The sequence below is a fragment of the Salmo trutta genome, chromosome 19, assembly GCF_901001165.1.
Source record: "Salmo trutta chromosome 19, fSalTru1.1, whole genome shotgun sequence".
NCBI lineage: Eukaryota > Metazoa > Chordata > Actinopteri > Salmoniformes > Salmonidae > Salmo > Salmo trutta.
In genome coordinates, this window is record NC_042975.1 from 11,113,594 (window position 1) to 11,126,700 (window position 13,107).

At 42.1% G+C, this 13,107-nt stretch overlaps 1 protein-coding gene across 2 annotated transcripts; it reads left to right on the plus strand.

The window, feature by feature from the left end:
• The first annotated feature begins 784 nt into the window (after positions 1 to 784).
• LOC115153981 (putative fibroblast growth factor 1) lies at positions 785 to 5,184 on the plus strand. 2 transcript variants are annotated; one of them, XM_029699715.1, is made up of 4 exons: positions 785 to 1,004; positions 2,091 to 2,292; positions 4,172 to 4,275; positions 4,717 to 5,184. In XM_029699715.1, the coding sequence occupies exons 1-4, from the start codon at positions 807 to 809 to the stop codon at positions 4,915 to 4,917; spliced, it is 705 nt and encodes a 234-aa protein (XP_029555575.1). In that variant the 5' UTR covers positions 785 to 806; the 3' UTR covers positions 4,918 to 5,184. The 2 variants fall into 2 exon arrangements, with proteins under 2 accessions (XP_029555575.1, XP_029555576.1); XM_029699716.1 differs by having other exon boundaries at positions 857 to 1,504.
• The last annotated feature ends 7,923 nt before the right edge of the window (positions 5,185 to 13,107 follow it).

Here is a 13,107-nt window from a genome sequence, read left to right on the forward strand (position 1 = left end):
TTAAAGCAAGTGCTACAAAAGGCCTGTCAAATCCGGGACTTTCAAATTGCTGTGAAAAATGAATAGGTGAGGGATAACTAGATCAGGTTTTATTTGTGTTCTTAATAACATGCAATGATCACTATGTTTAAAGTTCACATCTCACAAAGAAATATCCTTCTTTAAAATCATCAACGTGATAATACACCTCCACAACTGTTGACATCAATGATGTCTGGGTATACTCCATGTGTCCTGCCTCCAATGAATAAAGTTAAAGTTACCTGATGTATTTTCAACATTATTTCCCTTAGACTGTATTATAAATGATTTAACATGCAGATGTAGTGTATGAATTATTGGATGGCCACAGTTTGGGAAAGCGCCCTTGAAGACTAAAAACAGCAGTCCACATGAGGCAGAGTGAATTATTCATTCAGCCTGCACTTCCTATGTTTGTGACAGTGTGGCTCTACAGCAACACTCAGTGCCTTGCCTTGCCTACCACAGTAAAAATAGAACCAGAGAGTAGTTAACAAGAGCTTTGCTTTTCTCTTACTGAGATGTCATGGAGGGAGATATGGTGTAACCTTTTATTATAAAGGTGTTGCTCACTCACTTCCTGTTTTAATTCACATTAATCTTGTTTATGTGACGTTTTTCTTTTATGTCTCCAGGAGACCCAATAGGAATGTATCATATCATAGGCAGCCTGCTCACTTCCCGGTGCAGGCCAGGGACCCACGTCACTCCTTGAGCTAGTGGTTTAAATATAGCCCTGACGACGGCCTGCTGAAATGGATCTGGTGACGCTGGGCGGCCCCTGGATGATTGACGGAGTACAAATACAGACAGAGTCACCCAGGCAGCCACTGCACCACAGGGGCCAGTTCTCCCAGGAGACTCACTTCCACAGGAGGTCTGACACACAGACGCTGAGAGACTCATCCAATTCACACTCAGGAAGAAGCGTCAGGGCGGACATGCTGGCTCATCTGGGGCATTGTCACGTGGCGTTGTCACAGGTAAGTTCTGTCTTGGTCGGATCCGGTCCCACCCACTCTCAGCCCGTCGCTGGACGTCATTCGCACCCAGGGGTTTGTCCCGGTGTTCTCCGGATCTTGTCTGGCACCACAGTAACAGTTCCACTTCCAGTAATACAATGAGTGACTACTCCTACTGCTGCTGCTTGGAAAAATAGGCTCTATGTGGGAAGGCCTAGCTTTCCTGTGGCTTTTTGTTCTTAACCAAGGCCAGTATGATTTCCAAGACATTCCGGATGTGGAGTCTGGCTAAGCCTGTGTATGCTAATGATAACAGGGCTACCATTGGCTACCGTTCTGCTTTACATCTAAAAAGGCCAGGCACAGGCTCCATGACAGCTGCACGGGGCTCTTTTTACAGGACATAAGATTATGAAGATTTTCACTGCAAGTCATCTCCATTTTGTGGGTGAACGTGACTGTGCTGCCTACTAATCCAGACCAGGAAAGTGATTTGATCAGGGATTAGTCATTCTCAAGAGGTTGGCTTTTTTGCTTGTTTGACTGATTAGAGTGATTGACAGTTTACCTTGGAGCCAAACAGCTGGGAATAGACTGATCCCATGTGGCTGTGCACTTTACATTATGGCTGCAGACAGAGATATTGATGTGCTATAAAGTTTTAGGACTGTTTTCTGTTGTCTTTCAAGTCATTTTAGAGAGGTCCTATTTTATTTGTGTACAAACATAGTGTATTAGAAATATACTTTTCTCTGAATGCTTTGCTTTCTAATATTTGTGATGTGTTGAAACATTTGTAATATGATATCACTGCCATCTGCAACTGATATCTATGTGAATTTAATCACATTACTTTAAACAATGAAAGCAAACAAGTCTGCACATGTGGCGATTTGCTTGGCCCGCAACGCAATCTGATTCATGCACCATTTCATATGCAAACCGGAGGTCCATGTAAGGCAATCGGATTTTTCTCGTAATCAAATTATAAGGCGGTCTTATCCCGCATTACAGTTACCTTTTTTCTCTTCCTTGAATAAAACGGGAGCGCATATCCCACACCTTTAGTGATACCAGAATCAACAATTGTCCCGTGACTCTGTCCAGCCACAGGGGCATTTAGCGCGCACATCTCGTCCAGAGGGACTCTACAGAATGACAGAGGGAGAAATTACTGTGCTCTCCATGGGGCCAACGACACAGCAAAACTACAGACCTCTCATACGGCTCTACTGTATGAACGGAGGACATCATCTGCAGATCCTACCGGATGGGACTGTCGCGGGCAGCAGAGATGAAAATAAAGATGGTAAGAATTGTTTTTGGGAGGTATTCGATATTCTGAACTATAATACACAGTTAAATAAACATATGATGAATGTTTAGTCAAGTTTTTGTATTGTAGGCTATAAACATAAATAGAGTCGCACACTTTATACACTGAACAAAAATATAAACGCAACATGTAAAGTGCTGGTCCCAGTGGCGGTTCTAGCTTGTATGGCTCCCTGGGCGAACCCCCCCTTTAGCCCCCCCCCCCCCCAAAAAAATACACCATTCTGCACTAACTGTAATTTTTATTCAGACATTAGAAACAACACAAATAAATAATCATAACATTTAAAACTATGTAAATATAATAATATATACAACAATAAGACTCATAAATATCAAAAAGAAGTAACAGAGACAAATATAAACAAATTTGTGTTGATTTGGCACTCGAGCATCAATACATTACCCATCCCCCAACACTGTCAACCAAGAGTCAAGACTAAACCAATTCACCTTGGTGGTGTGCAGACTGGTTTTATATTATTCTTAACGACTTCACACAAACCAGAGAAAAATGCAACAATATGTCTGTGGAACCATATATTCACAGTGTTATTAATGAATTGTGTTTTATTTGGTAGCATTTCGTAGTGTGACTGATTTTACTAATTGCATTAGTACTGTACAAAGTTAGAGGTGCACTATTTGATAGATTCCCCCGCTCCCCCTACCTGGGCTTCCAGTGGGGAGACCCGAGGTCAACCTACCCCCGCTCCCCTCCCCATCTTGGACTTCTGAGTGGAAGACCTTCCCAGGCAGTAGCCTGCCTAGCTCACAAACTAGAATCAGGCCGCCCACTCCGACAAGGTTAATTGACCCACAGTCCCACACAGTGACATGATATCATTAACGTGACGTGTAAATGAGCGATAGAAAACCGATCGCACAAATGTCACCATTCCCCCAAAAATTGTGCGGGTGCACCGTGCCGCCCCCGGCGAGATGCCACCCTGGGCGGCTGCCCATGTCACCTATACCTAAATCCGCCACTGGCTGGTCCCATGTTTCATGAGCTGAAATAAAAGATCCCCGAAAATTTCTATATGAACAAAAAGCATATTTCTCTCAAATGTTGTGCACAAATTTGTTAATATCCCTGTTTGTGAGCATTTTATCATTTGTCAAGATAATCCATCCACCTGAAATGTGTGGCATATTAAGAAGTTGATTAAACAGCATGATCATTAAACAGGTGCACATTGTGCTGGGGACAATAAAAGGCCACTTTAAAATGTGCAGTATTGTCACACAACACAATGGCTCAAGTGTTTCACGTTTTGAGGGAGCATGCAATTGGCATGCTGACTGCAGGAATGTCCACCAGAGCTCTTTGTCAGAGAATTGAATGTTAATTTCTCTACCTCCAACATCGTTTTAGAGAATTTGGCAGTACGTCCAACCGGCCTCACAAACACAGTTCAGTTGACTGATTTCCTTATATGAACTGTAATTCAGCAATATCGTTGAAATTGTTGCATGTTGCGTTTATATTTTTAAGCTCCCAGTAATTAATTGGTGAATCACCAATGTTTCGGCATCACTGTGCTTTCTTCAGGATTTAGTTTGGTGTTGACATGCAGAGGAGCATAGGCCTACTAACACCTTATGTTTACAGTTATTTAGATTAGCCTATAGGCATATCAGCTACTTACCGCAGAAATAATACATAGTTGAATACGTTTATTTATACCATTAAGAAACAATATCACTTTTGTGAAGTATTTAGAGGGAACAGCCTCATTCTCACACCTTTCTAATAATGTTCTCATGATAGGCTTTAGGGACAACCTGACGGCAACTAGCAATACAATCAGCCCTTCGTTGTGACACCAGCCTGTGTATTTGTGCTCTAGACATCCTGAAGGTAAAAGCAGTGAGTGTTGGTGTGGTGGCCATCAAGGGCCATGAGACGGGCCGTTATCTGGCCATGGACAAAGATGGTAATCTCTATGGATCGGTGAGTCTCTCCTAGCAACACTTTGGAAATTACTGTATCAAACTCTGGATAAAATAAAACAGTTCCTAATCAAAAACTCAGATGGAAAACTACAGTGTAGCTTTCACCTCTTTGAGCTAGACAATTTGATCATGTTGCCTAACTAACCTAAGAATTATTATGAGTAATCCATTACCCTGGGGGTAATCACAATCATCAAGAGATGAGAAACATCAACCAAACAGATGTATCAGAATGGGTTGCTTTGGGTTTCCTATCTTGAAGTCAAAGTCTTCATTCATTGTATCTTGAAGTCAAAGTCTTCATTTATTATAATGATTAAAGGCTAGGTTTCCGGACACAGAAAATCTCCATTGAGCATACTTTTTGTCCAGGACTAGGTTTAATATGTGTCCAGGAAACCAGCCCTAAATGTTCTTAATCTAACTTTATTTATTCCAGAAAACTCTGAAGGATGAGTGTTACTTCCTGGAGAAGATGGAGGAGAACCATTACAACACGTACAGGTCTCAGAAGTACCAGGCCAAAGACTGGTTTCTGGGGCTCAAGAGGAACGGGCAGCCTAAAGCTGGTCAAAGGACACACATAGGCCAGAAGGCCATATATTTTCTGCCTCGGCCTGTTGACAACACCACCATGTAAAGGCAGAAGACAGGAAATGCCAACAATGACCCTGTCACAGCAATCAATCACCTCAATTCACTTTGAACAATGTGCTCTTAATCAATAAGTAAATGTGACAAAGCATCAATAATAATTATGTTATTATATTTTATGATCAATGGGCCATTTTAATGTATTCCTTTTGTACAATAATAGCATATGTATCACACAAATTGTTTCTTATTTATATCCTATGTTTCCTCATATTTGTTGGAGAATATTTATTAATAAAATGTTGTAAAAATATATTTGTATTTTAGTTTTCATAATAGAATGGGCACATTTTCATTGAAATACAATTTCATATTGTAGCAAATGCTGGAATTATATTACCATAGGACTCGTAGCATGTCCCATAACAACTATTACAAAGGTTATTAGACTGGGGTTACTTTAGTCCTACTGACACACGTGGTACCTTCTTATTCTCTTTACTTTTACCCTTAAGGAATAGTATATTATAAAGTGGGTGGTTCCAGCCCTGAATGCTGATTGGCTGACAGCTGTGGTATGTCAGACCATATACACGGTTATGACAATATATTCATTTTTACTGTTCTAATTACGTTGGTAACCAGTTTATAATAGCAATAAGGCACCTCAGAGGTTTGTGCTATATGGCTTATATACCACGGGCTAAGACCTCGTGCCATATTGCTAAATTTTATCACACTGTTTTTACTTATTCTTGTTTGTACGGTACTGTCATACTCATAAATACTGAGAAGAGATATTGACTATGACCATAGGGTGGCAGCATTGAACCTTGCTCAATTCATACTGTTCATTCAGGAAACGTAACGTAGGAGTACAGCTGAAATAGATCTGTTGTTTGGAAGAAACCTGTCGATATATAAGCATGGCCATAATTACATATGAGGGCACGAGGTCCGGACCTTGATAATCTTTTCTAATTTTAAAATATATAAATATATATACACCTGACCTATTTCATATATATAGATATATACAGTACCAGTCAAAAGTTTGGACACACCTACTCATTCCAGGGTTTTTATTTATTTTTGCTATTTTCTACAACCAGCTTCACTCACAACATTTGGCATCAGCAAACCGCTCGCCCACATGACGCCATAAACGCTGTCTGCCAACTGCCCTGTACAGTTGAAACTGGGATTCATCCGAGAAGAGCACACTTCTTCAGCGTGCCAGTAGCCATCAAAAGTGAGCATTTGCCCACTGAAGTCGGTTACAAGCTGAACTGCAGTCAGGTCAAGACCCTAGTGGGACGACGAGCACGCAGATGAGCTTCCCAGATGAGCTTCCCTTTCTGAAAGTTTGTGCAGAAATTCTTCAGTTGTGCAAACCCACAGTTTCATCAGCTGTTTGGGTGGCTGGTGTCAGACGATCCTGCAGGTGAAGAAGCCGGATGTGGAGGGCTTGCATGGTTACACTTGGTAAGAGGTTGTGAGGCCAGTTGGACATACTGCCAAATTCTCTAAAACTACATTGGTAGAGAAATGAACATTCAATTATATGGCAACAGCTCCGGTGGACGTTCCTGTAGTCAGCATGTCAAGTGCACGCTCACTCAAAACTTGAGACATCTGTGGCATTATGTTGTGTGACAAAACCACACATTTTAGAGTGGCCTTTTATTGTCCTCAGCACAATGCAATGATCATGCTGTTTAATCAGCTTCTTAATACGCCAAAACCTGTCAGGTGGATGGATTATCTTGGCAAAGGATAAAATGCTCACTAACAGGGATGTTGTGCAAAACATTTGAGAGAATGAAGCTTTTTGTGCATATTGAACATTTTGTGGATCTTTTATTTCAGCTCTTGAATTGAGTTTATATTTGTGTTCAGTATATATATTACTGGTCAACATCTAAATATTGCTCCCAGCATTGATCAAAGCTCAGGACGCTTATATTCTTGATCTGACGGAGTTCTAATCGCGCCTGCCTCTTTGCAAATGAGTGGAATGACGCTCAGTAGTTTGTTCATTATGTTCTCCTGCGTCCACCGGATTTGGCTCCCCGATTTGCCTTTTTAGCATCACATTCTTCACCACTCTCTCATTCAGGGCACAGACCGAGGGACTGAGATGTGAAACAAACTACCCAAGGTCGCAGTCGGCTCAATAGGGAACTAGTATAGAGATACTGCTGACAGTGTTTGCGAGATGCCGGACAAAAGGCCATTTTAAAACTGTCCCGCGACTTCTGCTGTGTTTACAGACATCCCCAAACAAAAAACGACTCTCGGAGAATGAGTGCACTACGACACAACTGGTAAATAGTCGCTAATATATATAATCAGGCTGAATCACATCCGGCCGTGATTGAGTCCCATAGGGTGGCGCACAATTGGCCCAGCGTCGTCCGGGTTTGGCCGTACATAAGAATTTCTTCTTAACTGACTTGACTAGTTAAATAATGGTTAAATTTTTAATAAAGTGTTTTAAATATTACGATACGAGCGCTTATTTCAAATATCGCTCTGTAAGCCACGCCCCAGTGGTCAGAGCTAGGCATGTTGGACAGGAACATGTTTTAAAGCCATAGCCGCAGGAAGTAGTTTGAGGGTGGGATCCTGTCCCCGCTGCAGACGGCTATATCGGTCCGCTAATACAGGGCTATTAAAGGCCCAGTGCACTACTTTTGTGAAAAATACTTTTTTCAATTTTTTTAAATATTTGTTTATATTTTTCAGGGTTTGCTGCAATCAATCAACCAAATGTATTTATAAAGCTGTTTTTGCATCAGCCGATGTCACAAAGTGCTATACAGAAACACAGCCTAAAACCACAAACAGCAAGCAATGCAGATGTAGAAGCACGGTGGCTAGGAAAAACTCCCTAGAAAGGTAACAACCTAGGAAGAAACCTAGAGAGGAACCAGGCTCTGAGGGGTGGCCAGTCCTCTTCTGTCTGTGCCGGGTGGAGATTATAACAGTACATGGCCAAGATTTTCAAACGTTCATAGATGACCAGCAGGGTCAAATAATAATAATCACAGTGTTTGTAGAGGGTGCAACAGGTCAGCACCTCAGGAGTAAATGTCAGTTAGCCTTTCATAGTCGATCATTCAGAGTTAGAGACAGCAGGTGCAGTAGAGAGAGAGAGTCGGAAACAGCAGGTCCGGGACAAGGTAGCACGTCTGGTGAACAGGACAGGGTTCCATAGCCGCAGGCAGAACAGTTGAAACTGGAGCAGCAGCACAACCAGGTGGACTGAGGACAGCAAGTAGTCCTATTGCATGGTCCTAGGGCTCAGTTCATCCAAGAGAAGAGAAAAAGAGAGAGAGAGAGAAAGAGAGAGAGGGAATTAGAGGGAGCATACGGACACCGGTTAAGACAGGAGAAATACTCCAGATATAACAGACTGACCCTAGCCCCCTGACACATAAACTATTGCAGCATAAATACTGGAGGCTGAGACAGAAGGGGTCGGGAGACACTGTGGCCCTGTCCGACGATACCCCCGGACAGGGCCAAACAGGCAGGATATAACCCCACCCACTTTGCCAAAGTACTGCCCCCACACCACTAGAGGGATATCTTCAACCACCAACTTACTACCCTGAGACAAGGCCAAGTACAGCCCATTAATGGCGCCAACCTGGGCAGGAAGATCACGTCAGTGACTCAACCCAGGAAAGTAACGCACCCCTCCTAGGGATGGAATGGAAGAGCACCAGTAAACCAGTGACTCAGCCCCCGTAATAGGGTTTGAGGCAGAGAATCCCAGTGGAGAGAGGGGAACCGGCCAGGCAGACAGCAGTGCCTTTCAGCAGTGCCTTTTTGTCGCCTCCAGTGCCTTTCAGTTCACCTTCACACCCCTGGGCCAGACTACACTCAATCATAGGACCTATTGAAGAGATGAGTCTTCAATAAAGACTTAAAGGTTGAGACTGAGTCTGCGTCTTTCACATGGATATGGATAGGCAGACCATTCCATAAAAATGGAGCTCTATAGGAGAAAGCCCTGCCTCCAGCTGTTTGCTTAGAAATTCTAGGGACAATTAGGAGGCCTGCGTCTTGTGACCGTAGCGTACGTGTAGGTATGTACGGCAGGACCAAATCGAAAAGATAGGTAGGAGCAAGCCCATGTAATGCTTTGTAGGTTAGCAGTAAAACCCTTGCCTTAACAGGAAGCCAGAGTAGAGAGGCTAGCACTGGAGTAATATGATCACATTTTTTGGTTCTAGTCAAGATTCTAGTAGCCGTGTTTAGCACTAACTGAAGTTTATTTAGTGCTTTATCCAGGTAGCTGGAAAGTAGAGAATCGCAGTAGTCTAATCTAGAAGTGATAAAAGCATGGATAGATTTTTCTGCATCCTTTTTGGACAGAAAGTTTCAGATTTTTGCAATGTTACGTAGATGGAAAAAAGCTGTCCTTGAAACAGTCTTGATATGTTTGTCAAAAGAGAGATCAGGGTCCAGAGTAACGCCGAGGTCCTTCACAGTTTTATTTGAAACGACTGTACAACCATCAAGATGAATTGTCAGATCCAACAGAAGATCTTTGTTTCTTGGGACCTAGAACAAGCATCTCTGTTTTGTCCGAGTTTAACATTTTAAAAAATGCCGCCATCCACTTCCTTATGTCTGAAACACAGGCTTCCAGGGAGTGCAATTTCGGGGCTTCACCATGTTTCATTGAAATGTACAGCTGTGAACTGAAATATATAGTGAAAACAATAGTGGTCCTATAACGGAACCTTGAGGAACACCACCATTTTCAGCACCCTCAGCACACCTACTTCCCGTGGCTATGTGTAAAGCCTCTCATTTTACAATTGGTCCGCCTTGGTTCTGTGTAGCCTAGTTATGCTAATGTATTTGAGACCAGTGTCTTGCAGTTAATTTTGTCTTTGACTTAATAAGTAAAATATCTTTGAGTAGTAAGCAGGGAAACAGAGTCTCAGACAGTTCTCAATTGAACATACCAGAGGGGGGCATCGTTTACTACCTAAATTACTGGTGTTCTTACCACCAGTGTTCAGAATACATTGAGATTGTTGAAAATACAGACCATGGGACTCCTTTTTACAAGGAGATTTATTTGTCAAAGGTCTGCGGTGGGTCTGTGTAAGCTAATTGATTATATTGGAGACAGGTTTATAGCAGTGAATGTCATGTTTTAATTTACTGTTATAATATTTCAAAGTAGAAGCCATATAACAGGCAGGAAAACAAATTGTTCTCACTTTATGATAGAACATTCACAGTGGCGCACTTTACCTGAATTGTTAGAATGTTCTTGTGACCATCACAAAACGACTTATTTTACTCAAATAGAGATATAATTAAATTGTGTTTTCTTTGAAAATATGGGTCTGGCTGAGAATAGAGCATTCACTTTTCTGCCTGAGTGTGGAGCTGTTTAGCCCAATTTCCTGGATTATTTTGTGAACAGAACAAAACTCCTTATTTTACTCAACTATAGATTTAAATAAATGGCGTATCTTTAAAATGACGGGCCAGGCTGACATGGACTGTTTTCTCACCTTATTCTCCTACCAGGTAACAAGAAGTGAAAACTAAACAAGGACTGAAGCGATAGACTCCACAAGAGATTGAACGCTACCTGAATCCAGGCTGCATCACATCCGGCCGTGATTGGGAGTCCCATAGGGCGGCGCACAATTGGCCCAGCGTCGTCCGGGTTTGTTCGGCCGTCATTGTAAATAAGAATTTGTTCTTAAGTTCTTAACTGACTTGCCTAGTTAAATAACGGTTAATTAAGTTTAAAAAAACTACAAATAATATGTACTCAGAAAGGTAACATAAGTACAGTATCACAGCGAGGTCAAAAAGGTGTGTGTATTAGTCAGATCATGCAGTGTCCACAGTTGATTATTATCTACCCCCAGTGCATGTGGTGTACTATGTTAGCCATGCTCTCACAAACCCTCATCTTTTCTCTTTCTCTGTCTTCCCTTCTGGAGGGCCTGAGGCTCTTGGACCACGACTGAGAATACCCTGGCCTGACACCTGGACGCGCCTGGCCCAGTCTTACCTGGCCCCACTCTACCTGCTACCTGCTTGTTGCTGCCTCTCTGTTGCTGCCTCTCTGTTGCTGCCTTTCTGTTGCTGCCTCCACTGGTTCTTTCTCTGTCAGTTATCAGTTATTCCATACCAAGGCTAGATGAGGCTGAATGGCAACTAATTCATCTCATTGGTGCATGACTGTTCAGTCTGTTAAGTATTCCAACAATGGAAATATGGATTTCTTGGCTGAATTAAGGATTTATTAAACCTTCAAAAGGGACAAACATACACAATAAAGGAAGGGCTCTGGCTAGTATTACTTAGCCAGCTCGAAGGAGGAAGTAAGCGGCTAACGTTAAATGGAGCCTATATGCTTCTAAGTTCTCATAATAACTTTGCTTTACAGAGAGTAGGCTATTGAGACAGACAGTGATGTGGCGCTCAGTGGTGAGGCTGAGGCAGGCTGCAATGCATGCAGAGGAAGTAGAGGAGACAGAGAGAGAAAAGTAAGCAGAGAGAGGTTTATATAGTGGTTCCCAAACTTGGGGTCGGGGCCCCATGTGGGGTCCCTTGAGAAAATCTGTACTAATCTTATCAAACAATATAGGAACTTGTATATGTTTCAGGGTTCTCCCGAAATAATGTAAGAAGGGTGTGGTGCCACCTTGTGGACTGTCTGTGCCATTTTTTTTTCTTTTTTCTTCTCTAGATTGCAGAAAATGTTAGGTGTTCAAAAACTCAAACATCTCCAAAGGCCTACAGGCTATCCCCGCCATACACAGCAGTGCCACCTTGTTGAAAAATTCAGGGGAGAACCCAGGGATTCAAAATGAACATCTCCACATGGCCTGTCTTCCCTATACGCCTGCATTAAAATGCAATCAAAATGTAAACAATGCATTTAAAAAAATATCATACCTTTTTTTTAGCCGCTGACGCTAGTGTCAGTGTGAATGATTTCTCATATTTCCCCCCTTTCAGGGTTATAACATTACAATTGTATGGCTAATAGGCTATGTGTTTGTAGTTCGACTGAGGTGAATGAACCTACAGCAGCCAAGGTGATAATGACTGGGGGCATTTTTGGTTGTTTTTGCTGTTCTCCAAATAGCATTTTACATTTTTTTTTAATTATTGTATAGAAATGCAGCATATGACATTCAACTTTTTTTTTTTTAAATCAGACCTCACTAAAACTCAAACCCTGGTTACGACCCTGGACATAAGTTACATCACATGATGATATTTTAATTTTCTTAACTTATTTTTGTTAACAGCAAATAGTAACATTCCTCCCTTACATTCAAATCTAGTCCGATCAGTATTCAGACCCCTTGACTTTGTCTACATTTTCTTACGTTACAGCCTTATCCTAAAATGGATTTACACCCAATTTACACCCAATACCCCATAATGACAAAGCGAATACATGTTTTTAGACATTTCTGCAAATGTATTAAAAATAAAAACAGAAATACCTTATTAAGTATTCAGACCCTTTGCTATGAGACTCGAAATTGAGCTCAGGTGCATCCTATTTCCATGATCATCCTTGAGATGTTTCTACAACTTGATTGGAGTCCACCTGTGGTAAATTCAATTGATTTGACATGATTTGGAAAGGCACACACCTGTCTATATAAGGTCCCACAGTTGACAGTGCATGTCAGAGTCAAAACCAAGCCATGAGGTCAAATGAATTGTCCATAGAGCTCCGAGACAGGATTGTGTCCAGGCACAGATCTGGGGAAGGGTACCAAATAATTTTTGCAGCATTGAAGGTCCCCAAAAACACAGTAGCCTCCATCATTCTTAAATGGAAGAAGTTTGGAACCACCAAGACTCTTCCTAGAGCTGGCCGCCTGGCCAAACTTAGCAATTGGGGGAGAAGGGCCTTGGTCAAGGAGGTGACCAAGAACCCGATGGTCACTCTGACAGAGCTCTAGAGTTACTCTGTGGAGATGGGAGAACCTTCCAGAAGGACAACCATCTCTGCAGCACTCCACCAATCAGATATTTATGGTAAAGTGGCCAGACGGAAGCCACTCCTCAGTAAAAGACACATGACAGCCTGCGTGGAGTTTGCCAAAGGGCACCTAAAGGACTCTCAGACCATGAAAAACAAGATTCTCTGGTCTGATGAAACCAAGATTGAACTCTTTGGCCTGAATGCCAAGCATCACGTCTGGAGGAAACCTGGCACCAT

Excerpts from the sequence above, each read along its gene's own strand:
- LOC115153981 (XM_029699715.1), top strand. The coding sequence starts at position 807 with ATGATTGACGGAGTACAAATACAGACAGAGTCACCCAGGCAGCCACTG. Across the intron at positions 1,005-2,090 it reads GTCACGTGGCGTTGTCACAG|CCACAGGGGCATTTAGCGCG; the intron begins GTAAGTTCTGTC and ends GACTCTGTCCAG. Across the intron at positions 2,293-4,171 it reads CAGAGATGAAAATAAAGATG|ACATCCTGAAGGTAAAAGCA; the intron begins GTAAGAATTGTT and ends TTTGTGCTCTAG.